At 42.0% G+C, this 25268-nt stretch overlaps 1 protein-coding gene across 8 annotated transcripts in view; it reads right to left on the bottom strand.

Annotated features, from left to right (window-relative positions):
* ppfia2 (PTPRF interacting protein alpha 2) overlaps positions 1–25268 on the bottom strand; it is a 543269-nt gene that overhangs the window by 75441 nt on the left and 442560 nt on the right. The window contains exon 23 of one of the 8 annotated variants that reach the window (XM_043709681.2): positions 25124–25153. The exons of the other annotated variants lie outside the window; for them this stretch is intronic. Coding sequence (XP_043565616.1) covers positions 25139–25153 — 15 coding nt within the window. The 3' untranslated portion in view covers positions 25124–25138. Of the gene's footprint in view, positions 1–25123; positions 25154–25268 lie in introns of those variants that run through there. 8 annotated transcript variants of the gene reach the window in all.

Below are 25268 nucleotides of genomic sequence, written 5' to 3'. Positions count from 1 at the left end.
TGGGGCCAGAGGTGGGGGTGATTGGGGACAAGGTTACGGTTATCCTTTGGCATTTGCAATCTCCAACTGTATTTGCATGACATGACTTGGGCTGATTACTTCAGAATAAGATCTACCCCATCAAAGTTCCATGAAATACCATGATGATCCTTGCTGGAGTTCTCCATATGCCACTGCATGAAGAGCTATGGCAAAATGTCATTTGTATGTAGCAGATTGTGAAGGAATTGCCCAGGGTTCAGATGAATTTATATAGTTATTCAGACAAAGATAGACTTTTAAATATATTGTATAACTCCTGAGTAATTATTCAACTGACATCGTGCTTCCTTCACATCATCAAATACACCTTCTCCAGAACTTGACCTGGCACCACTAGTCTGACTCCTCTCCCTCATCATTGGACATGCTCACCCCTTTCCTCTCTCCCCCAACCGCTGCTGGTCCCACCCTCTTCCTGCACTACCAGACTTGCACCCCCAACCTGGATCACATTTCACCCTCCCCATGCTCCACCAAATCTGATTCCTGTCACTAACCATAACCTATCTTAAATAGTGCTTCACTAATGTTACCCTTTGACACCTTGCACCCTACCCACATGAACATTGAACAGTATATCACAGTACAGACCCTTTGGCCCTCAATGTTGTGCCAGCTTTTTATCCTACTCTAAGATCAGACTTAGAGCCCTTTATCAGGGCTTAGGCCTGCAACGTCGACTCTTCTGCTCTTCAGGTGCTGCCGACCTGCTGTGCTTTTCCAGCACCAACCTTTTCGACTCTGATTCTCCGCATCTGCAGTCCTCACTTTCTTCAAATTACTTTGCAAATAAAACTTGGATGCTGTGCAATGTATTATTTCACCTGATCCTTAACTAGTGTTTGCTACCTATAAATATTTCATGATGGCTGTTGTCTTCTGATTATTCTAAATGTCACTGGAAAACATACAGTTACCTGAATTGTGAAATAGATACATCATTAAATGTTCATTTTTCAAAAATATTGTGTTATAGAATTGTAGATGTGTACTGTACCTTTAAGGGAGCTGAAATTTCTGGCTGGCACAGAGTGTGCTGAAAGATTTAAAAGTGTAACTTTTGGTTGACACAAATAGTTAGAGGTGCATTGCCATTTGTACTAAACAAATTAAATTCAGCCAATCAGTTGAAATTGTGCCCCAGATACCAAAATCCAATCATTGCCTGCCCCTCTTCCGCGGTTACGTTAGAGCCCGGGTGTCCTTGGAGAAGGAGCACGCGGTGTCGACCAACACCCTGGAGTTGTTCAGGGAAAGGTGGGCGCCGCAGGGAGTGGAGTGCATCATTTCTCCCTCCAACTCTATTTTGATTTAGTCCCTACCCTCCCCTTCACTATTTTGATCACACAGCACTGCCCTTTGATGTGAAGGGCAGTGTTTGTCACTGGCCACCCGGGTGTTTTCCTATCTTCCTTGTGGTGGAATTTGAATAAAGATTCGTGCACTTTGTGTCTCTCACTATGTCTCACACCTACACACACACACCATGGGTGCTGGGGAAAAATAAGCACTACCGCACTTAGGTGGTAGTGTGGGGGGTTAAATAAAAAAAAAGAAAAAAAGAAAAAAACAAAATCCAATCAAATTTGAATTTTACTATTTTGGATGACATCAAACCAATTAAATGATCCCATGTTTTGGGGTATAAAATTGGACATTTTGAACAGTTAGAGGGAGAACAGCAAAGAGCTGCCAAACATCAACATAACAGCCAGTAGAATAGTTCTGTGAAAGGTACCTGTCCATAAGAAATTTGTGCAGCAGAACACCGAAGCCAACCTAGAGAAATCTACAGAGGAAGTTTGACATCTGAAGATGACAACTAGGTTTGAAAGTGTTTTGCTATAAATTTATGAGGGAATTTATCAGACCAGTGTTGTAAAGTGGGAGGTAGAAATAGGTTTAAGAGATAAGAGTTATTAATACTTGTTGTTTAATGTTCTTGTTTGGACTTCAAAAACAAAATTGTTAAAAAAAAATTTCTTTAAATAGTAGTATTTAGGATAGTTCTTTGCCTCTTGAAATTTAACAGATTATGATACAAGATGAGCTTGACTGTGTGTCTGGTTTAAATTAGCAGGAGGGTTTACCCTGTGTTGTAACAATTACCATTTAATGTTTCTCCCTTCAACATCAACTTTGAAATAATTGCAATTGCAAATATCTCTGGAATTTAAATATGGGACTTAATGCTTTTCAAACATTGGTTAAGGTTTGAAATAGACCTTCCAAATCATGATGCAGAATTTCTCATTTGTAATCACATATTTAGCAGATGTATCAGATGTGGCAGGATCATAAATGTTCTGCATTAACATGATGAAAGTATTAAGCTTGAACTGAATAAATTTTTAATAGACAATTGTGGCTTAATTTTGCTGTCAAATCATATCTTCTCTCCCCAACTTCTTATTAAATGATGGTTTGGTTCTTTTGTTTGAGTTTATTAATTCTTGGGAGAGAGTAATAGATCCACACTAGTAAATAAATCATTTTGTAAAAATAAATAAATGTAACCTCTTGGTTCATTTTAATATTTGCTGTTCTATTTTCATCATATTGATTAAAACGTTTTATAATCTAAATTGGAATCTTTGTATTTTGGAATGTGATATTTGCAGAAAAGTATGCCATCAAAATTATCTGTTCAAATCTGATTTGGAATTCTGATGTTTGAATCTAAGCCTCAAATTTGGACTTCTTTAATATTTATTTTCTTTGCTGTTTCTTTACACCACGTTTTCTTCTCCTGTTGAAAGTGGTGGGTCTTGTAAGAATATATTATCACTGGCAAGTGGTATCTAGAACCTTAACAATACAGTGGATGTTTGTTTGTAAGCTGTTCAGCTTTAGGTGAAATATAGTGCCTGTTTCATGTTTTTGTCAAAAATATAAATTTGTGAACTCCAGTTGAAATGGCAAATAAGAAGTCAAATGTTCTACTATTTTTTTTTCCTCCTCCATAGTCCAAAAGAGTGACTTGCAAGGGCCTGCAGCAGGACTGAGACATGAGGCTTTGAGGAGGGAGGCCTATTTACCTTATGGTGATAAGATTATCTCATGAAAATATGACTTTTAGGTCTGGATGCTTCCCCCTTTCTTTCTGGCTTTTTTAAAATATTTTTGCTGGGTTTTTTAAAATTCTGGCTTTTCTATTTTAGGTGGTCATTTTGCAGTTGGAAGTAGATGGTTGTTTTGTTTAAAATGGCACCAGTGAATGGGACTTTGCACACTTTTCACTGCACTCCTGTACTTGAGTACTGGTGGCAATACCTTGCATTATAAAAAATTTCAACTGTGAAACAATCTGTCAGGACTATATTCAAATGTCAGCCTAAATTGTCTGCAAATCCTGAGGTGGAGTTTGAATTCTTGTTTCCACGTTAGAACTGGAACTAACTACTAACTTCAACTGATGAAGGGGAAAGCATCTGGTGGTGGTGGCAGCAATGTCAAGATGCCCAAGGTCTCCCAGCGAGTGGGGAGCAGCTCTCAGGCCTAATTTCCTGGTCCAAACTTGCTGACTGAGCCGAAGCTCCAGGTCCATAGCTAGGCCTGGGTGTCTGATGGTGAAGGCAGTGACGGTGGCATGTTTGGTCCCAGTGTAGGACCCATGGCACAAGTAGCAGCTGTACTGGCGAGGTTGACCCAATGTGAATCATGGTGGCAGTGGTGGTGGAGGCGAGATGGCACCAGACAGTGGTGACTTTTTTTTTTCTTTTGTCCAGCGATGGTGGCTTGGCAAAATGTGGTTGCAGCTGTGTATTCTGTTTAGCAAAGACTTGAGGCATAAGGTTGTAGGACGAACGATCGAGGTCCATGGGTGAGCTAGAAACAGGAACTGTTCCAAAGACCACCTAACTTTATTCAGATAAGACAATAACATGAACTATCTTTGTTTGATTTTTCTGGCTTTATATTCTCTGTTTTGGTTTAATTTCTGTTTTAAGAAGACGCCAGAGAATAGCGACACGAAACAACAGTTTTCACTGTATTTGTAATAATACATGTGACATTAAGTCAATTCAAATCAAATAGCATGCTGTCAAATACATAAGTCAAAGTCAGGGGAAATCCGCTCCACGCTCTTGTGCAGTCTACAAGATCTTGGATTGTCCTCATGAGTTGTAGGAGAAGGTGAGGACTGCAGATGCTGGAGATCAGCTGAAAAATGTGTTGCTAGCAAAGCGCAGCAGGTCAGGCTGCATCCAAGGAGCAGGAGAATCGACATTTTGGGCATAAGCCCTTCAGGAATGAGGAAGGTGTGCCAAGCGGGCTAAGATAAAAGGTAGGGAGGAGGGACTTGGGGGAGGGGTGTTGGGAATGCGATAGGTGGAAGGAGGTTAAGGTGAGGGTGATGGGGCGGAGAGGTCAGGAAGAAGATTGCAGGTCAAGAAGGCGGTGCTGAATCCGAGGATTGGGACTGAGATAAGGTGGGGGGAGGGGAAATGAGGAAGCTGGAGAAATCTGAATTCATCCCTTGTGGTTGGAGGGTTCCTAGGTGGAAGATGAGGCGCTCTTCCTCCAGGCATCGTGTTGCCATGGTCTGGCAATGGAGGAGGCCAAGGACCTGCATGTCCTTGGTGGAGTGGGAGGGGGAGTTAGTGTTCAGCCACAGGGCGGTTGGGTTGGTTGGTGCAGGTGTCCCAGAGGTGTTCTCTGAAAAGTTCCACACGTAGGAGGCCTGTCTCCCCACTGTAGAGGAGGCCACATTGGGTGCAGTAAATGATGTGTGTGGAGGTGCAGGTGAATTTGTGACAGATATGGAAGGATCCCTTGGAGGGAAGTGAGGGGGGGTGGTGTATGCACAAATTTTGCATTTCTTGCAGTTGCAGAGGAAGGTGCCAGGAGTGGAGGTTAGGTTGGTGGGGGGGTGTGGACCTGACGAGGGAAGAAATGCAAATCTTGCGCCCACACCTTCAACCCCACCGCCCCCCTCACTTCCCTCCAAGGCCACAAGGGATCCTACCATATCCGTCACAAATTCACCTGCACCTCCACACACATCATTTACTGCACCCAATGTGGCCTCCTCTACATTGGGGAGACAGGCCGCCTACGTGTGGAACGTGTGGAAGAAGAGCGCCTCATCTTCCGCCTAGGAACCCTCCAGCCACAAGGGATGAATGCAGATTTCTCCAGCTTCCTCATTTTCCCCTCCCCTTCCCCCCCCCCACCTCATCTCAGTCCAAGCCCTCAGCCTCAGCACCGCCTTCTTGACCTGCAATCTTCTTCTCGACCTCTCCGCCCCCACCCCCCTCTCCGGCCTATCACCCTCACCTTGAATTCCTTCCACCCATTGCATTCCCAATGCCCCTACCCCAAGTCCCTCCTCCCTACCTTTTATCTTAGCCCGCTTGGCACACCTTCCTCATTCCTGAAGAAGGGCTTATGCCCAAAACGTCGATTCTCCTGCTCCTTGGATTCTGCCTGACCTGCTGCACTTTTTCAGCTCATGAATTGTAGCCCAATCATCTGTTAGAAGTTGCCAGAGATTACTTCTACTTCACAGAGATAACTATGATCAGTTTGTAATGACCAATGATATGGTCAAGATTGAGGAACCTCAATTTTCTGACATTCGATTATCCAAATATTGGATTATCTGGCAAGACTGCAAGATTCTGATACTCGGCTAAACCATGTTATCCGGAATTTGATTAACAGAACAAAATACTGCCTGCCCATGTCTTTCGGATAATCGAGGTCTCTCTGTATATTTGACACGGTTGGTCATCGCATATGGTTCACATGTAAAATTTAAGATTACAGATGCCTTAGATCTGTACTGGATAATTGCCTGCTTAATGCAATTGCCCCTTGAAAGGCTTCATATTACTCACAAGTCTGCTTCCTTGGACCAAAAAACACAATTTTCCACCTACTCCATATATAGCAGCAGCCATTTTTCATTTCCATTGCACGTTTGCAATTTAAATAAGGATGGAAGGCAGCACAGATAATGCTTCACAAATAGTTGCAGACTCCGTATGTTAGTGCAGGTGACACCCCAAATATTTAATGTTCTTCCATTTCTTCCACTCCAGTCAATTCCATCAGTTTTGGGTTTCTACATATTCCCACAAGAACTCTTTCATATATGTCTTCATCACCACACTTTACCCTTTGAAGCCTAGGTCTACAGCTTAGTTATGTCAACCACTGTGATACATTATTCCTCCATTGAAGCAAATACTTTTGTGATCGTTGATTACATCCAGCCTTCAGTAACTTGCTTGTTCCAATGCTCGATCAACTTCCATCTGATGTGTTGAGATCTCTCCTTCCCCCCCCACCCAACCCCAAACCCATTAATTCTTGTCCTCTTTGTATCCCAGCATGCTGGCTCTAATCCCAACTCATTCTTACTTAATACAACAGTGGCCTCTAGTGAACAACCCTCATAACTGACTGTGGCCAAGCCCACTGCCAACTTGGAAGGATACTCCAAACTGATGAGTGTCCAGGCTCCTGACTGATCTGAGTGCTACTCTTTGACTGGCTTACCAATAAACCCTGAACTGCAAGAATTCTGTAGGACTGACTGTGGCACATTCCCCAGCATGTAGTGATAAACTCATACTCCCCAAACAATCAAGATTAGAGTGGTGCTGAAAAAGCACAGCAGGTCAGGCAGCATCCGAGGAGCAAGAAAATGACGTTTTGGGCAAAAGCCCTTCATCAGGAATGATGAACGCCAAACAATCAACTGACCATGTCCAAGTCCATACTGAAATCAGTTGATGCCCTTGACTGTCAATGTGAGATCACCTGACTGACAGATCCACTTGACCTGACTGAGGACTAATCTCCTTGGATTTTGAGACATGGGAATTATGTTGATGCACATTCAGTGTTCTTGCCATGTAAGGTGCTGGCACATGTTGCAGGTGTGACATTGACATAGTACAGTTTCACACAGTAATATGTCCAGTCTTGCGTGATTACTGATGGCAACCATGAGAAGCTGCCTGACTTTGCGTCTGAGTTTAAAGGCAAACCGACAGAATTACTGTGAAGTTATAAGTTCTGAATGATGCAGCAATATGCAAAAAAGTAAAATAAGGCATGGCAGAGATGCTGTGAGAACATAGTATGTACAAAAAAAGTGAGCATTGTGAGAGATCACCTGCCACCCCGTCCCAGAGAAGATGTCTGAGATATATCCTGTTGCAATGGATGAGATGGCATCCTGTGCAAAAAATGGTCTGACAGCAACTTGTAACGAAAAGTGTCAGTGAGTTCCAAACCAATTATTGAAGTAGTGGACCTATTAGGTGAGTCAGTGTGAGCTTTCTAAATGATATGGTGAGGCTGGTGTATGTACAATACCAAACTCTGTGGATGGGGTGTACGTGTGGTTGCTGTCGATAGTGTGTACCCTGAGATGTGGGGAAATGCTGACAAAGATGGATGCCAAGATTAAAGTATAGGTAGTTGTTCAGGGAATTATTCTGATTAACTAGAAATGTATAACTAGAAATTTAAGTTCAAAAGTTTATGGAGGATTGAGCTCCTCTACACAGTCCGTATCCCGCAATTCCCTGTCTTCGTATAATCTGCCAAGATGCCACTTAAATGCTGCTTTTCTTTGCATCCAGCACCACCACGGGTGGCACAGGGGAACTAGTGGTGGTAAGTGGTACAATGGTTAACAGTAATGCCTCACAGTGCTAGCGATCTGGATTCAATTCTCGTCTTGTGGTGTCATTCTGTGTGGAGTTTGCATGTTCTCCCTGTGTCTGCATGGGTTTCAGCCAGATGCTTTGTTTTCGGACCACAGTCCAAAGATGTGCAAGATAGGTGAATTGACTATGCCAAATTGCCCTATTGTGTCCTGGGATTAGCAAGCTAGGTAGACTAGCTATAGTAAATGCAGGGTTATGGAGGTAGGGTGGGTCTGGATAGATTTGCTCTTCAGAGGGTTGGTGCAGATTTGATACGATTAATGGTCTCTTTCAGCACTGTAGGGTTTCTATGATTCTACCTCCTATGACATTTTCGGGAGGAGAGAGAGAGAGAACCGGGGCTGCAGGCAAGGTAAAGTTTCCCTCTTAAAAGGACTTACCTCAAATGTCAGCAGCCTCCATTTTCGGGAGGAATGAGAGAGAGAGGACCAGGGGCTTGCTGGCAAGGTAAGTTTTCCCTCTTAAATGGACTTAGCTTGGGCATCAGTAGGCTCCATTTTCGGGAGTAGTGGCAGGAGCAGGGAGAGCTGAGTGGGAGCAATCGAATTGCACTCTGGGGAGGTGAATGAACTGATAATTTGGGCAGAGGTTGAACCCGATACGCTACATGTGTAGTGTCTCCCACCCACCCTCCTCCTGTAACCACAGAAAAGGACTCTGTGATGTGTTGATAAGTGTGGGAAAAGGTCTGCCACCCTGCCAACCCATAACAGGCCCACAAAAGCAAAATTGGTCAAAATGTACTAAAACACCCAGAATGCCTCAGCAGGGACCAAGCAGGTTGACAAGCGAAACTAAACATTACTCACAGACAAGGGAATACACTTCAAGCTCCCACAAGCAATGACAGAGCACCACAGCTATCCCAAAGCCCCAAGGGCAGTTTCATAACCCAGCAATACCAAAGCCACACAAAGGACAGGTCAGACAGAGACACCAGCAAGAGCACTACTCCCAGGCTAAGACAAAGGAAGCAGCTCACCACTTCAGAGGAGACATCAGCACCTATCTGTGAAGAGGAGTGGGAGCTCCAGATCCATCGATACTGCCAGAATATTGCTTTATGTAGAGAATTAGGATATTCCTCTGATAACTGTTTTCCGATTAGCATCATTGTAACTAGATTACTCCATCTCCAAATATATTCCAATTACATTATATTTTTCCTATTGTACAGGATTGTTTTTAAAAACTGGCTTCATCCTCAGCTCGAGGAAGAGAAATTCTTGACTGTCTGGGCAGACTGTACTGTTTCAGCTTAGTCAGTTCCTCTTCTGCGATATCGCCTACTAATAAACTGTTTGTCAATTTCACTCTGATCTGTACTTTGTGATCTCTAATTTATTGGGCAAATTTCTCTGATAGTTTGGCGCTAGTCGGCAGACCCTTTTTGTCTCTCAACAGGGTAAGCAAACCTGATACTCCAAATTTAGTCCAATTTGGAACTGGCAGCCAGTCCTATCCCAGCAGGTCAGACCAGAGAAAGGCTGGGGCACTGCGGAGGGTGACCACAATTCTGATCCAGTGAATGCGGCAAATTGGCTTTGGCTGCCACAATTTGGCCTGTGGAGGTAGTCTGGTAAGCAAATAAATTCATCACCAACTTTAACTATTTGCCAGCCGGTTGTTACTGCAATTTGGAAACTGAGTAGTGACTTGGCCTGTGGAGGTAGTCACTTGGGCTCCTAAATTGTTAACTGAGTTTTAGGCTGCCATGTTTTGCCCAGTTCACAAAATCTTTTGGAGATAGTCTGTTGAGTGAGTAAGTTTAATTAATTGGCAGTCAGTAATTCAGGATTTAGCAGCTTGTGGGGGTAGTCAGCTGTACTAAATTCATTACCTAAATTTTCCAAAGAAAAAAAACATTAATTGGCCCATGTGTGAATCTGTCTTGAGCCAGGACATGTGTCACAAACCTGATCTAGCCAGAAGAAAGACGGTCAGGCAGAGAAAGTATGGAGAGATCGCTTATCAAATTCTCGCTTTACTACTAATAGCTCCACTGCAGAACAAAATTGACTGGGGCCCCAGCTGTGTTGTCCTGTCCTGTGGTTTCTAAGTATTTGTTTTGGGTGTGTCTGCTTGTTCCACAGTTACTGAGTGCTTGCCTTGTTAATTTCAGGTGTCCCATCTGTTTGTTCAGTGCTTAAGTGTTTGTTTACTTTGTGGTTACATGCTTGAGTAACTTTTATTGCCTAACCTCAAAACACCTTGAGTTTTTTGAAGAAGTAACAAAGAGGATTGATGAGGACAGAGCGATAGATGTGATCTATATGGACTTCAGTAAGACATTTGACAAGGTTTCCCATGGAAGACTGGTGAGCAAGGTAAGATCTCATGGAATACAGGAAAAACCACCATTTGGATACAGAACTGGCTCAAAGGTAAAGGACAGAGGGTGGTGGTGGAGGGTTGTTTTTCAGACTGGATGCCTGTGATCAGTGGAGTGCCACAAGGATCGGTGCTGGGTCCACTACTTTTCTTCATTTATATAAATTATTTGGATGTGAACATAAGAGGTATAGTTAGTAACTTTGTTGATGACACCAAAATTGGAGTGTAGTGGACAGTGAAAAAGATTACTTCAGATTACAATGGGATCTTGATCAGATGGGCCAATGGGCTGAGAAATGGCAGATGGAGTTTATTTTAGATAAATGTAAGGTGCTGCATTTTGAGAAAGCAAATCTTAGCAGGACTTATACACTTAATGGTAAGGTCCTAGGGAGTGTTGCTGAACATAGAGACCTTGGAGTGCAGGATCATAGCTCCTTGAAAATGGAGTTGCAGGTAGATAGGATAGTGAAGAAGGCGTTTGGTATGTTTTCCTTTATTGGTCAGAGTATTGAGTACAGGAGTTGGGAGGTCATGTTGCGGCTGTACAGGACATTGGTTAGCCACTGTTGGAATATTGTGTGCAACTCTGGTCTTCCTATTGGAAAGATGTTGTGAAACTTGAAAGGGTTCAGAAAAGATTTCCAAGGATGTTGCCAGGGTTGGAGGATTTGAGCTATAGGGAGAGGTTGAGTAGGCTAGGCCTGTTTTCCCTGGAGCGTAGGAGGCTGAGGGGTGACCTTATAGAGGTTTATAAAATCATGAAGGGCATGGAAAGGATAAATAGACAAAGTATTTTCTCTGAGGTGGGGGAGACAAGAACTAGAGGGCATAGGTTTAGGGTGAGAGGGGAAAGATATAAAAGAGACCTAAGTGGCAACTTTTTCACACAGAGGGTGGTACGTGTATGGAATGAGCTGCCAGAGGAAGTGGTGGAGGCTGGAGCAATTTCAACATTTAAAAGGCATTAGGTTGGATATATGAATAGGACACACTTAGAGGAATATGAGCCAAATGCTGGCAAATGGGACTAGATTTATTTAGGATAGCTGGTTGACATGGACGATTTGGACTGAAGGGTCTGTTTCCATGCTGTACAGCTCTATGACTCTAACATAACAGGATTGGAGGTCTAAAGTGTAATTGTTTTAATGTAAGGAGTATGATAGAAAGGGTGAAGACAATTTAATGGGATTGTACTATAGGCTTCCCAACAACCAGCAAGTGATAGAGGGACAGATATGTGGAAAGATAGAAGAATGTAAACAGCATTGTGGTGGAAGGTTTTAATTTTCCCTACATTGCCTGGGTCTTAGTGCAGAGGCTTAAACAAGAGTGCAATTTGTTAGGGGTATCCAAGACAGTTTTTGAAACAATTTTTAAGTCGTCCAACTAGGGGAGGGATCATACTAGACCTGACAATGGGGAACAAGCCTGGCCAGGTTACCAATGTTTCAGTGGAGAGCCATTTCAGGCCCAGTGACCATAATTCTCTAAGTTTTAAGTTACTTAAGGTTGAGAGTAGTTCTCGGTTTGAAGTTTTGTATTGGGGTAGGTTAACTGCCATAATATTAGGCAGGAACTGGAGAATATAGATTGGAGGCTATTTGAGGGTAAATCAACATCTAGCATATGGGAATCTTTTAAAGGCCAGTTGATTAGAGTTCAGGAGCAGCGAGTTCCTGTGAAAGTGAAGGATAAACATGACCAGATTCGGGAACCTTGGAAGTCAAGAGAAATTGAGAGCTTAGTTATAAAGAGAAAGGAGGCATACGTAAGGTTTAGGAAACTGAAGACAGACAGAGCCCCCAAAGAATAGCAAGATAGCAGGAAAACTCTCAAACAAGGTATGAGGAGGGGTAAAACGAACCACAAAATGTCTTTGGCAAACAGGATTAAGAAAACCCAGGTGTTTTTAAAAATATGAGGAGCAGGAGGTTAGCCGGGGAATGGGGTAGGTCCACTCTAGAATAAAGGTGGCAATTTAGGCTTGGAGCCGGAAGAAGTGGGCGGCACAGTGGCACAGCAGTTAGCACTGCTGCCTCACAGCGCCAGAGACCCGGGTTCAATTCCCGCCTCAGGCGACTGACTGTGTGGAGTTTGCACATTCTCCCCGTGCCTGCGTGGGTTTCCTCCGGGTGCTCCGGTTTCCTCCCACATTCCAAAAATGTGCAGGTTAGGTGAATTGGCCATGCTAAATTGCCCGTAGTGTTAGGTGAAGGGGTAAAGGTAGGGGAATGGGTCTGGGTGGGTTGCGCTTCAGCGGGTCGGTGTGGACTTGTTGGGCCAAAGGGCCTGTTTCCACACTGTAAGTAATCTAAAAAAATCTAATCTAAGTGAATGAGGTCCTAAATGAATACTTGGCAAAGGTATTTATAAAGATAAGGACATGGTGGGTGGTGAGTCTTGGAAGGTGTATGTTGTTATTCTACACCTTGTGTGTCAACATAAGGTGTTCTTTGACATATATCCCAGAATTTTGAGGGTTGAGGAAATTGTTTGAGGCCTTGTATGAAAGATTTGTATCCTCTGTAATCATAGGAGAAATCCCAGAGGATTGGAGAACAGCCATCATTGTTCCTTTTTTAAAAAAAAGGGCAATAGGAATAATCTGGGAAACTACAGGCCGGAGAGATTTACGTCAATTATGGAAAAAATTCTTTGGAATAGGATTTACTTACATTTTGAAAAAAATGGACTTATTAGTAATAGTATGGCTTTGTGCGGGGGAAGTCATGTCTCAAAAACTTGACTTTTTGATGAAGTGACAAAGATGATTGATGAAGGCAGAACAATTGATATTGTCTAAAAGGACATTAGCAAGGTGTCTAACAAGGTCCTTCATGGCAGGCTGATACAAAAGGCGAAGTTACATAGGATCCACAGAGAGCTGGTAAGAAGGATACTGAACTCGCTCAGTCATAGAAAACAAAGAGTAGTTCAAGAAGTGATTTGGAGGAGCTGGTGTTGGATTGGGGCGAACAAAGTTAAAAATCACAACACCAGGTTATAGTCCCACAGGTTTATTTGGAAGCACTAGCTTTTGGAGTGCTGCTCCTTCAGGTGGTTGTGGAGAATAAGATCATAAGACACAGAATTTATAGCAAAAAAGTTTACTGTGTGATGCAACTGAAATTATATATTGAAAAAGACCTAGTTTGCTTGTTAAGTCTCTCATCTTTTAGAAGGACCATGTTGGTTTCAGTTCTTTCATATTTAAATCCTAGAACTTTTTTTTTTAAAGTTACATTCTCAAGTGAATTTTAACAATAGGTACCATGTCAGCTCAGATAATGCATCAAAGGCACCCACCACCCTCTACGTATAGAATTTTCCATGCATATCTCCACTAAATCTTTCCCCTCTCACCCCTAGTAACTTTGTGACCCCTAGTATTTGATTCCCCCACTCTGGGAAATAGTTTCTTGCTATCCACCCTGTCTATATATCTCAACCTCCCCAACCTCCATTTTTTTAAATGAAAATAATCCTAACCTACTCAACCTCTGTGCATCGCTAGCACCCTGCTTCCTGGTGAACCTCCTCTTCCCCCCGCTCCAAAGCATCCACATCTTTTGTCATGCTGCAACCAGAACTGTATGCAGTATTCCAAATGTGGCCAAAACAAAGTCTTATACAACTCTAACATGACCTGCCAACTCTTGTACTCAATACCCATCCCATGAAGGAAAGCATGCTGTATGCCTTCTTGATCACTCTGTTGACTTGTTTGCCACTTTCAGGGAACAATGGACCTGAACACCCTGATCTCTGTACATCAATTTTCCCCAGAACTTTTCCATTTACTGTCTCATTTGCTCTTTAATTGGATCTTCCAAAATGCATCACCTTGCATTTGCCTGAAATGAACTCCATCTGCCATTTCTCTGCCCAACTCTCCAATCTGTCTATATTCTGGTGCATTCTCTGACAGTCCCTTTCATTATCTGCTACTCTGCCAATCTTAGTGTCATCTGTGAACTTACTAATCAGAACATCTGTACCTTCCTCCAGATCATTTATGTATTATCACAAACAACAGTGGTCCCAGCACGGATCCCTGTGGAACACCACTGGTCACAATTCTCCATTTTGAGAAACTCCCACTACTACCATGTCTTCTGTTGCCCAGTCAGTTCTTTATCCATCTAGCTCATACACCCTGGACCCCATACAACTTCTCTTTCTACATCAGTCTACCATGGGTACATTATCAGATGCCTTACTGAAGTCCACGTATATGACATCTACAGCCCTTTCCTCAATCAACTTTGTCACTTCCTCAAATAATTCAATTAAGTTAGTAAGATATGACCTTCCCTGCACAAACCATGTTGTCATTCACTGAAAGCCCTTTTCTTCCAAATGGGAATAGATCCTATCCCTCAGTATCTTCTCCAGTAGCTTCCCTACCACTGACATCAGGCTTACCGGTCTATAATTACCTGGGTTAGCCCTGCCCCCCTTCTATTAAACAAGGGGACATCAGCAATTCTCCAATCCTCTGAGACCTCATCTGTGTTCAAGGATGCTGCAAAGATATCTGTTAAGACCCTGGGACTTGTCCACTTTAATGCCTTATGGAATACCCAACACTTTCCTCCCTCCTTATGCCAACTTGATCTAGACTAATCAAGCAGCTATCCTTAACCTTAACATCCGTCATGTCCCTCTCCTCAGTGAATACTGATGCAAAGTACTTGTTAAGAATCTCACACATTTTCTCTGACTCTACGCATAACTTTCCACCTTTGTTCTTGACTGGGCAAACCCTTTCTCCAGTTACTCTCTTTTTCCTTATATATGAATAAAAGGCTATGGGATTTTTCTTAACCCTGTTTGCTAAAGATATCTCATGACCCCTACCTTGTTCTTGCAATTTACATATTTACCATGCCTTTTCTGGTTGCTCTTGTTCATTTTCAGCCCATGGCCATTCTCACCACATGGTTGGGGTTGCCCAGCTCCCACAGCTAGCACCACCTGGCAGAGGGTGGATGTCTGTGCGCCCATGGTGTCCTGGATGTCTTGGGTCAATTTGTAAGTGCTTTGCTTGGCTTTCGAGGAAAAACAGAGCGAGAGAGCGCTCACAGAACACACAGGCAGTGAGTGACTGACAGGTTAGAGTCAGAGATATATAGCACGGAAACAGACCCTCCGGTCTAACTCATCCATGCCGACCAGATATCCCAACCCAATCTAGTTCCACCTGTCAGCACCTGGCCCATATCCCTCCAAACCCTTCCTATTCATATACCCATCCAAATGCCTCTTAAATGTTGCAATTGTACCAGCCTCTACCACTTCTAATGCTCCCTAATTTGGACTCCACACTCCCCCACTCACAATCCCCACATCCGGGGAAAAATCCTTGTCTATGCACCCTCACCTCATCATTTTATAAACCTCTATAAGGTCACTCCTCAGCCTCTGACACTTCAGGGAAAGTAGTTCCAATCTATTCAGCCTCTCCCTATAGCTCAAACCCTGCAACCCTGGCAACATCCTTGTAAATCTTTTCTGAACTCTTTCAAGTTTCACAACATCTTCCTATAGGAGGGAGACAAGAATTGCATGCAGTATTCCAAAAGTGGCCTAACCAATGACCTGTAGAGCTGCAACATGACCTCCCAACTCCTATACTCAGTGCAGACCAAACACCGCCTTCACTATCTTGTTGACCTGGGACGACTCTTTCAAGGAACTATGAACCTACACGCCAAGGTCTGTTTGCTCAGCAACACTCCTCAGGTCCTTACCATTTAGTGTATAATCCTGCCCTGATTTGCCTTTCCAAAATGCAGCACCTCAATTTATCAGTTACCTCTTCCTGTCTGCACTTTCTCTTAGTCTTACTGGCCTTAGTCTCTGAGTACTCCTTTGTCATTTTACTTGCTGATCTACTGCACCTCCTTGCTACAGTAGTTAAAACCCATCCAAGTGACAGACGCAAACCTCTAAGGATATTGGGGCCGTTCCTATCCCACCTGCCCTGGAAGACATACCAATGATCCACATATCTGAAACTTTCCCTCCTACATCAACTCTTTAGCCATGTATTTGACTGGACAATCTCCATATTCCTTGCTTCATTGACATGTGGTACAGGAAGTAATCCTGAGATTATAACCCTGGAGGTTCTGCTTTTCAACTTTCTAACTCACTGAACTCCTTTTGCAGGACCTCATTTCTCTTTTTGCCTCTGTTGTGAGTACCAATATTGGCCACAGCCTCTGGTGATTCACCCTCACCCTTCAGAATATTGTGTGTGTGCTCAGATATTGGAGATTCGCTTGTGGCCACAGAAATGCCTGTGTTCCTGACTATAGAGTCCTCTGTTACTGCTGCTCATCTTCACTTTGACGCTCCTTGCTGTAAAACAGTGCTAGTCGTGGTGCTGCTGATTTAGCTGCTGCTGCTTTCCCCTGAGAGGCCATACTCCAAAAACATTCAAAACCGCTTGAAAAAGGAATGGCCATAAGGGACTCCTGCACTGCCTGCCCACATTTATTCATATTCCTGGTGGTCACTGATATGGTGGTCACTGTCTGTGTAGCCCTGATTGGTGGTGAGACCAACTTGCTAAATGTGCTATCCATCACATTCTCAGCATCATGGATGCCCCATAATGAGTTCACCTGTAGCTCCAGATGCTCCATACATCAAATTAGGAGCTGCAGCTGAGTATTGCATACATAGTCACCACAGACACTGGAAGTGTCCCTTATTTCCTACACGTTTCAGGAGAGCATTCCATGGGGCCAATTATTCTGTCATTTGAAACCTCATTGACTAAATCAATCTAAATAATTTCAACAAAATAACATGCTTCCATTGTAATAAAAATGGAAGTTGAAAAGCAACTTAACTTGTATTGAGACACACTGGAGCAAGTCAGTTACAGTGCTGGCTGATGAAACAATTTGTCTTCCAGTGGGGCGAATGAAGGAAAAAAAATGGAGATATACACTGAAGTTAGAAACTATTAATAATCTGTATTAATTACAGATTAATCCAGGAACTAATTACATAATCTTACCCACTTGTCACTAAACTCAGGTCTCTCACTCTTGCACTCACTTCCTAACAGACTACAACTACAAAAACCAAGTACTTTATCTCTCTCCAGACACTATTCTGTCACTCTACAAACCTGGTTCCTGAACACCAGGCCTAAGTCACTTTTTTAGTCGTGATGGCACCTCTAGAGCTAGCCTTAGATACACCTCCATATTCACTCTGACTGACCTGCTCCTCAGGTGTTTATCCTGCTGCCGTTGTACACTCCCAGGTTCGTTCTCCTTCGCTCAGTTTCTGTTGCTGCTTGGACAGACATCAAAGATCTAAGAAGTGACCATTCTGACAAATATCTATGATGACTCATATAGAAATGTGGGTAAATTATCATATAGAAATGAAAAATGAAATTGGATGAAAAGAAAATCTGGGAATAGAATTTGAAGAAACAAACTGACGGATGCTGAGAAAACAAAGGAGAAAGTGAAATCAAGTGATATAAAAAAATGTGATATCAACAAAATAACATGCTTCCATTGTAATAAAAATTGAAGTTGAAAAGCAACTTAACTTGTATTGAGACACACTGGAGCAAGTCAGTTACAGTGCTGGCTGATGAAACAATTTGTCTTCCAGTGGGGCGAATGAAGGAAAAAAAATGGAGATATACACTGAAGTTAGAAACTGGTCCCATTGTATTAATTTAGATTAAAAAGTGACTTAATAAATGAAGAAATTGTAGTTTGTATCTTGCAACAAATCCTAATAGATAGCATTGATTTAATCTATGGGATGAAAAAGCATTGGCTGCACCAAGGATATTGAACTAACAGTAAAAGTAAAAGAATTTGAAATGCTACAGGAGGGATTTCCTGGATGTTTTTCTGACTGTGTTTAACAAGGAAGATATGGAGTGTAAGAAAACTAGAGATGATAAGGAAATGCAATTATGTGCCACTATAAAAATTAAAATGAGGCTGACACAGTTAGCTCATCTCCTTTAATAGAAATGCAGCAGAGGGATCTTGAAATGGGAGTGCTGTTTTAAACAGCCTACACAGAAACTGAACCAGGACCAACAGCCACAGATCTTTTTTTAAGAAAAGATAAAGTCCTCATGAGGAAGTCAAGATCACCTTGAATACCAGTCAATGAATAATGATGGTAGTCCATCAGAAAGTAGTTCCATCTGAGAATTATAACAAAATGTTGTAAGAGATCCATGAAATTTCAATGTCAGGTCACTTAGATAGTAAGAAAACCTAAGCTAAAATATTAAAACATTTTTATTGCTCTGCTTACATAAAAATGTGGTTAAATTTTGCCAGATATGCTCTATATGTCAGGTAATGTAGAAACTTCAACTACCAATTAAGCTTGCACATTTAATTCTAAGACCAGCTTTTGAAGAAACATTTAGTGGATTGTTAATAGATTATGCCTGACCTTTACCCAAAACCAAAAGTGGCAATCAGTTTAATTTAGCAAGTATGGATGCTTCAACAAGATTTTCTGAGACAGTGCTTTTGGGCTTTTAAATGAATCAAAGAATAAAACATTTTCCAAGCTCAGGAACTAAATTTGCTATTTATATCTCAAGATTCAGAGAAAAAACTAATGAAAGCATGTAAGTTGGCTAAAAATCATTTGAAAACAATGAAAATTAGAGCTGGGAAAAAGACAAAATCTCAGAATCATGCTGTTGGAGACAAGATGTTAAGTGCAGTCATCTTTCTCTGGGGAGGCAGAGCAGCTGTGAAAGAAGTAAGGAATGATATAAAATATCTGAATGATTGGAAAATTAATCAGAAAGTTGGCACCTCAGAAATTATATGAGATAGTATCAAGGTACCCAAATAGTTAAGTGGAATATTATGCTATTTCTCAGCGAACTATTGAAGTGACTTACAAACACTATAACAGACTTGTGAATCAATTTATTTAAATAAGTCAGGATAAAAACATCTCTGGCCATATGTAATGTAATGTTATGTAGCAGTTAATATAAGGTAAGGGATGTGTTACCCATAACACAGCATCCTATGGACTCAATCCAGAGAAATTAGCTTAAGTGGTAGAAAAGATCAAGTTCCTCATGGATAATGACATCTTGAATTCATTGAGTTCAATTTTATGTTTTCTTTTGGCTAAATGTCAGTTGCATCATGTTTTTGCAGCTATTTTTGCTGAGACCAAGTGAAACCCTTTGAGATATCTCATCAAAGTCACCTCATTAACAACGTACCGTGCCCCAATGGTGTCTGTCTTGTACAATTCTAGCCCATCTTATGCACCATTCCTAGAACAGTGGATAATTGCTGAAAGATCAGCATTCCTGGCACCCTTACTTTCTTTAAAAGGATGAGTACTGGAATTCGGAATCTGCCCTACATAGTGGTGGACTAGCATAGGAGGCCACAATATCAGATTCTGGTAACTGGCCCAATGTTGTCACCCATGGCAATCTGGTCTCCACACCATGGAGGAATGGCTAGTACTGCTACTTCTTCCAAGCAAGTGCCTCACCCTTCTCTCAATTTAACATTCAGTCTATCTCAACTACTATCCCATCTGTACCATGGCTTATGCTCTGGCCCTTTCATGGTTGCACTCAACATTTTCTCTCACTTGCTGTCATTCTCCCAAAATCCCACAACCTACATTGCCTCTGCCCTGCCTATTCACTCACCAGCCACACCTCCCAAAGTTTCAGCACTTACCAACACAATGTCACCACTTACTTCTCAAATATTCCCTCCATTGTTTAATCTTCTCCTGGAATGAAAGCAGATTATGGCAGAAAGGGTACAGAAGAGGGAAGGGATGCTTGACATCATGCTGTTCATCCACTATGATATGAAATCCTGTCTCTCGCAAGAGAATGACCATTCCTGAAGGGATACTAAGACATCCATGACCCTCTGACTAAATAAATGCCATTCTTCATTCCACTGCATTTCCCACAGTTACCCTGCTGTCAGTGTAATTCATTGCACACAGTTTCCAATCATTAGCTGCTTGCCTTCTCTCCCTTGTGCTTTGCAGGTACCATCAGGATATCCACAACTTTGGTGGAGAAACTGTCTGCTCTGCTTGAATTCACATCCTTGACCTCTGAGGACAAGAGTATCTTGGCCACAGAGTTACAAATTGGTGGGAATATCAAGTTTAGAAATTTTGGGAATACAACCTGGTGAGCACCTCCCTGTAAAAGCTCTGTAGCTGGCCAAAGATGTTCCCAATCGTTGGCACTTGGAGAACTTCCGGCTGTTTAGTCCCAGTCCCAAAGGACACAGTGATGTTGGCAATCAGGGTTTTATCCATACGCACAGGAGGAGAACAGGGGTGACAATTGCATATCTGTAATGCAATGGCCCTGATAGGCCAGAATTTATAGGAGTACAGATATACTTTGGGGTCCAGCCTGCCTCAAGTATGTGACTGTCTGTCTCCGTGGATTGGTTGGTAGCTGAAAGAAAGAGCCAGATCCAGCACTCTCAAGGTTTGTTGGAGAGGCACATACACCTACACTTTATCATCCCAGTCATTGTTCAAAAGACGTTTCTCCTTGTGGGGCAATGTGGAATGAGAGGTCATAGATTTAGTCTCAGGCACAGCAGATTTAAACCAGAGATGAGGAGGATCACTTCTCTCAAAGGTCATCAATTTGTGGAATTCACCAGCCCAGAGGGTGATGGACACCGGAATGAATTCATTTAAGGAGGTAGACAGATTTTTAACTAGTAATGGGTAACATTTTATGGAGCATGGGTAGGAATGTGTTGTGGCCAAGATGGGATCAGCCATGATTATATTAAATAGGCTTGAGAGACTGATTTGCCTATTCCTGCTCCTAGTTCTTCTGTTCTAAGACTTTGGCTCTGTCTCGCTGCACATGCAGTGTTTCCCATTTGCTGTGTGCATGCTGTTGGCACATGGTGCAAGTAAGAGATTCATGTAACATAGAACTGAGAGCGAGATGCATATTCCTTTGACTAACAAATGCTGAGCAGCATGGCATGCTGTCTCATTGTGTGTCTGTGCTAATTAATACAGCAAAGCATTTGTTTAATGATCACAGGAAGAGAATATTGACTCAAGAAATAACTTTGATTGAATGCAAACATTTGCTAGAAAAGAAACAAGGAGGTAAAAACAATGACTGCAGATGCTGGAAACCAGAGTCTAGATTAGAGTGGTGCTGGAAAAGCACAGCAGTTCAGGCAGCATCCGAGGAGCAGTAAAATCGACGTTCCAGGCAAAAGCCCTTCATTAGGAATACAGGCAGAGTGCCTGAAGGGTGGAGAGATAAATGAGAGGAGGGTGGGGGTGGGGAGAAAGTAGCATAGAGTACAATAGGTGAGTGGGAGAGGGGATGAAGGTGATAGGTCCGGGGGGATGGTGGAGTGGATAGGTGGAAAAGAAGATAGGCAGGTAGGACAAGTCATGGGGACAGTGCTGAGCTAGAAGTTTGGAACTGGGGTGAGGTGGGGGAATGGGAAATGAGGAAACTGCTGAAGTCCACATTAATGCTCTGAGGTTGAAGTGTTCCGAGGCGGAAGATGAGGCATTCTTCCTCCAGGCGTCTGGTGGTGAAGGAGCGACGGTGAAGGAGGCCCAGGACCTCCATGTCCTTGGCAGAGTGGGAGGGGGAGTTGAAATGTTGGGCCACAGGGCGGTGCGGTTGATTGGTGCAGGTGTCCCAGAAATGTTCCCTAAAGTGCTCTGCTAGGCGGCGTCCAGTCTCCCCAATGGAGAGGAGACCGCATCGGGAGCAACGAATACAATAAATGATATTGGTGGATGTTCAGGTAAAACTTTGATGGATGTGGAAGGCTCCTTTAGGCCTTGGATGGAGGTGAGGGAGGAGGTGTGGGCACAGGTTTTGCAATTCCTGCAGTGGCAGGGGAAGATGCCAGGATGGGAGGGTGGGTTGTAGGGGGGCATGGACCTGACCAGGTAGTCACGGAGGGAACGGTCTTTGTGGAAGGGAGAAAGGGGTGGGGAGGGACTTATATCCCTGGTGGTGTGGTCCATTTGGAGGTGGCAGAAATGTTGGTGGATGATTTGGTTATGTGCAGGTTGGTAGGGTAGAAGGTGAGCACCAGGGGCATTCTGTTCTTGTTATGGTTGGAGGGGTGGGGTCTGAGTGCGGAGGTGTGGGATGTGGACGAGATGCATTGGAGGACATCTTTAATCACGTGGGAAGGGAAATTGCAGTCTCTAAAGGAGGAGGCCATCTGGTGTGTTCTGTGGTAGAACTGGTCCTCCTGGGAGTAGATACGGCGGAGGCGAAGGAATTGGAAATACGGGATGGCATTTTTGCAGGAGGTAGGGTGGGAAGAGGTGTAATCCAGGTAGCTGTGGGAGTCGGTGGGTTTGTAAAAAATGTCGGTGTCAAGTCGGTCGTCACCAACTCCCACAACTACCTGTATTACACCTCTTTAGCATGGAAACAGGGAGTCTCTTCACTGAGGTTTAAATATTTGTATGGTTGTGGTTGAGGATAAAAAGATTATTTCTTTGTTCCTGATATTTGTAATAAGACTGTTTCAATTATTTCTATATATTGTAAAATAATTTGTGTTTCTTTGTTATTGTGTGCAATAGTCTGGAAGTTCTTTTGTTTCATATAATAAAAGCAAAGTACTGCAAATACTGGAACTCTGAAACAAGCATGGAGAATGCAAGAGAAACTCAGTGGTTCTGGCAGCATTTGTGGAGAGAAATGACGGTAATGTTTTGACTGGCATGATTCTTCTTCAGAACTAGTATTTAAAGTAAGCAGCAATTATCATGGATCCAAAGATGTTATTATCCATTTCAACCAAGCCTCAAGCCCATGAAAGTTGTCTTTATATTCAGCTCACTGTCAGAGGCTGAACTCCAAACTGCCAAAGGATTTCCCTTTAAAGAGGACTATATAGAGTTCATCTAGCCCACTCATTTCATAAAGGAGCTGAGAATATAGTTAGACGTTGGTGCCTTGGCTAGAAAAGATTTTGGGGAAAGGTGGGTGTGAGAGACAAATGAGCTGAGACAATGTTTAACAAAGTGTGTTTATGTTCACTTAGCTGCATACGCATCTGATCTGTTCATAGGTTTTACTTTGACTCACATTAAAATTATGTGCCTGAAATTGCTGTACAGATTCTCTTGTTTTTTTTTTGTTAGTACAATGCAGTTACATGCCTTTCGGCACATCATACTTGAGTCAACCATATATTCTCTTGAATTTTTGTTTTATTAGTACAGCACGGGAACAGGCCCTTTGGCCCACCACACCTGTGCCAACCACAATGCCATTCTAACCTAATCATATCTGCACATGGTCTGCATCCCTCTATACCCTGCCTGTTCATGTGTCTGCACAAATACTTCATAAACGTTGATATCATATGTGCTTCTATCACCTCCATAGCAGCACATCCCAGGTACCGTGCAACCTCTCCTTTAAACTTTCCCCTCACACTTTAAACCTATGCCCCCTAATATTTGACATTTCCACACTTGGAAAAAGCCTCTGACCATCCACCCTATCCAACCCTCTCATAATTATATATACTTCCATCAGGTCACCCCTCAGACTCCAATGTTCTGGTGAAAACAAATTCAAGTTTGTCCAACCTCTCCTTATAGCTAATACACTCCAATCCAAGCTAACATCCTGGTAAACCTTGCTTGCACTTTCTCCAAGACCTCTACATCGTTCCTATAGTGTGGCAATTAGAATTGCACACAATATTCCAAATGTGATCTATCAAAAGTTTTATACAGCTGTCAAAGCATTTGGATTTTTAAGAAGTATCTGGATAAGTATTTAAAATACCTGCGCATAGTAGATTGTGGACCAAGTGCAGATAAGTTGGACTAGTGTAGTTTGGTATTTGTTGGTTGGCATAGACATGGTGAGCTGAAGGACCTGTTTCTATTCTGTATGACCTATTAATAAGTTTGATTAAAATGCCAAGGATGAGATGTATAATTTCCAATTTGGAATTTCAAACACAAAAACTAAGATTATTCCAACTCCCTATACTATTTTTCAAGAATACAATAATCTGGAAATTGCTGTAGACAATCATTCCATTTATCTTTAATATTTTCTTCTATAATTTTATCAAAAGTACAAATGAGTACATTATTTCTTCAAATAGAGAGGAAAAATTTCTATGTTTGCATACTAACATAACTGACAGTACCTTCTAGTATTATGCACAACTTTAAAATATCAAACAGATCTCTTGTACAGTATATCAGTATCAGCTGCTGAAATATATAGTGCAATTTAATTTTCTATAATTGCCATATATGCCAGTCTTGAATTTTGTTTTTGGATTTCTTCTCTAAGGTCATCTAGTCTTACATAAATTGGTAGGACTTTTTAGAAATTATGGATTAAGTACTAGAAGTAGATTTACATTTATAGCCTATATGTTTTAAGATCTAATAATATAAAATGTAACATTAATATAATGAAATAGATACTGAAGCTACACATTAACAACAAAAAAGTGTTTGTGCATGCATGATAAGTCTCATTTGAATTATCTTTACACATTGCTTTTAACCAGATTTTAAATTTATGCAGTGGCTTGTCTTGTGCGTCTGTATTTGATTACACTATAGTAGAAAATCATTAACATGCAGTGACAACACAAGTTGAATTCATGTTTTCCTGTGACAGATTTTCAGGTTTTCTTTGAAGGTCAAGCTTTGAGTAATGATGCTTCAAGCAGATTGGGTTCAAGACTTAATTTTATTTCACATAATATTCATTTTTGTGTTATTTTTAAACAGTTGTTAAGCCCTGATCAGGACTATATTAAAACTTGTGTAAAGAAATCCTATGTACTGTACCTGTCAACCAGTGTGTGTGTGTAGTAAAATAAATCCATATGACATATTAATAAAAAACAGAAAATGCTGGACATGCAAGGCAAGTCAGTCAATATCAGTAAATATCTTAACATGTAGACTTACATCAGAGTTTTAATTTCTCTGTTTTTCCACAGGTACTAAGATAGTTATTGCCTGTTTATAATATTTTCAGAGTTCTAGCATTGCCAGTTCTATAAAAAAAAGAAAGTGTTATTACATCTATAAGAATTCTTAATATACCAGTACTTTGTTGATAAAGAAATGCCGAAACAGAAATTGCTGGAAAAGCTTAAGTTGTGAGGAAGG

This window comes from Chiloscyllium plagiosum, unplaced genomic scaffold, assembly GCF_037043375.1.
Source record: "Chiloscyllium plagiosum isolate Xiang-an unplaced genomic scaffold, Cpla_swu_hap1 HiC_scaffold_19, whole genome shotgun sequence".
NCBI lineage: Eukaryota > Metazoa > Chordata > Chondrichthyes > Orectolobiformes > Hemiscylliidae > Chiloscyllium > Chiloscyllium plagiosum.
Note: the sequence above shows the minus strand (reverse complement) of the source record. Positions and strands in the feature narration are given on the sequence as shown.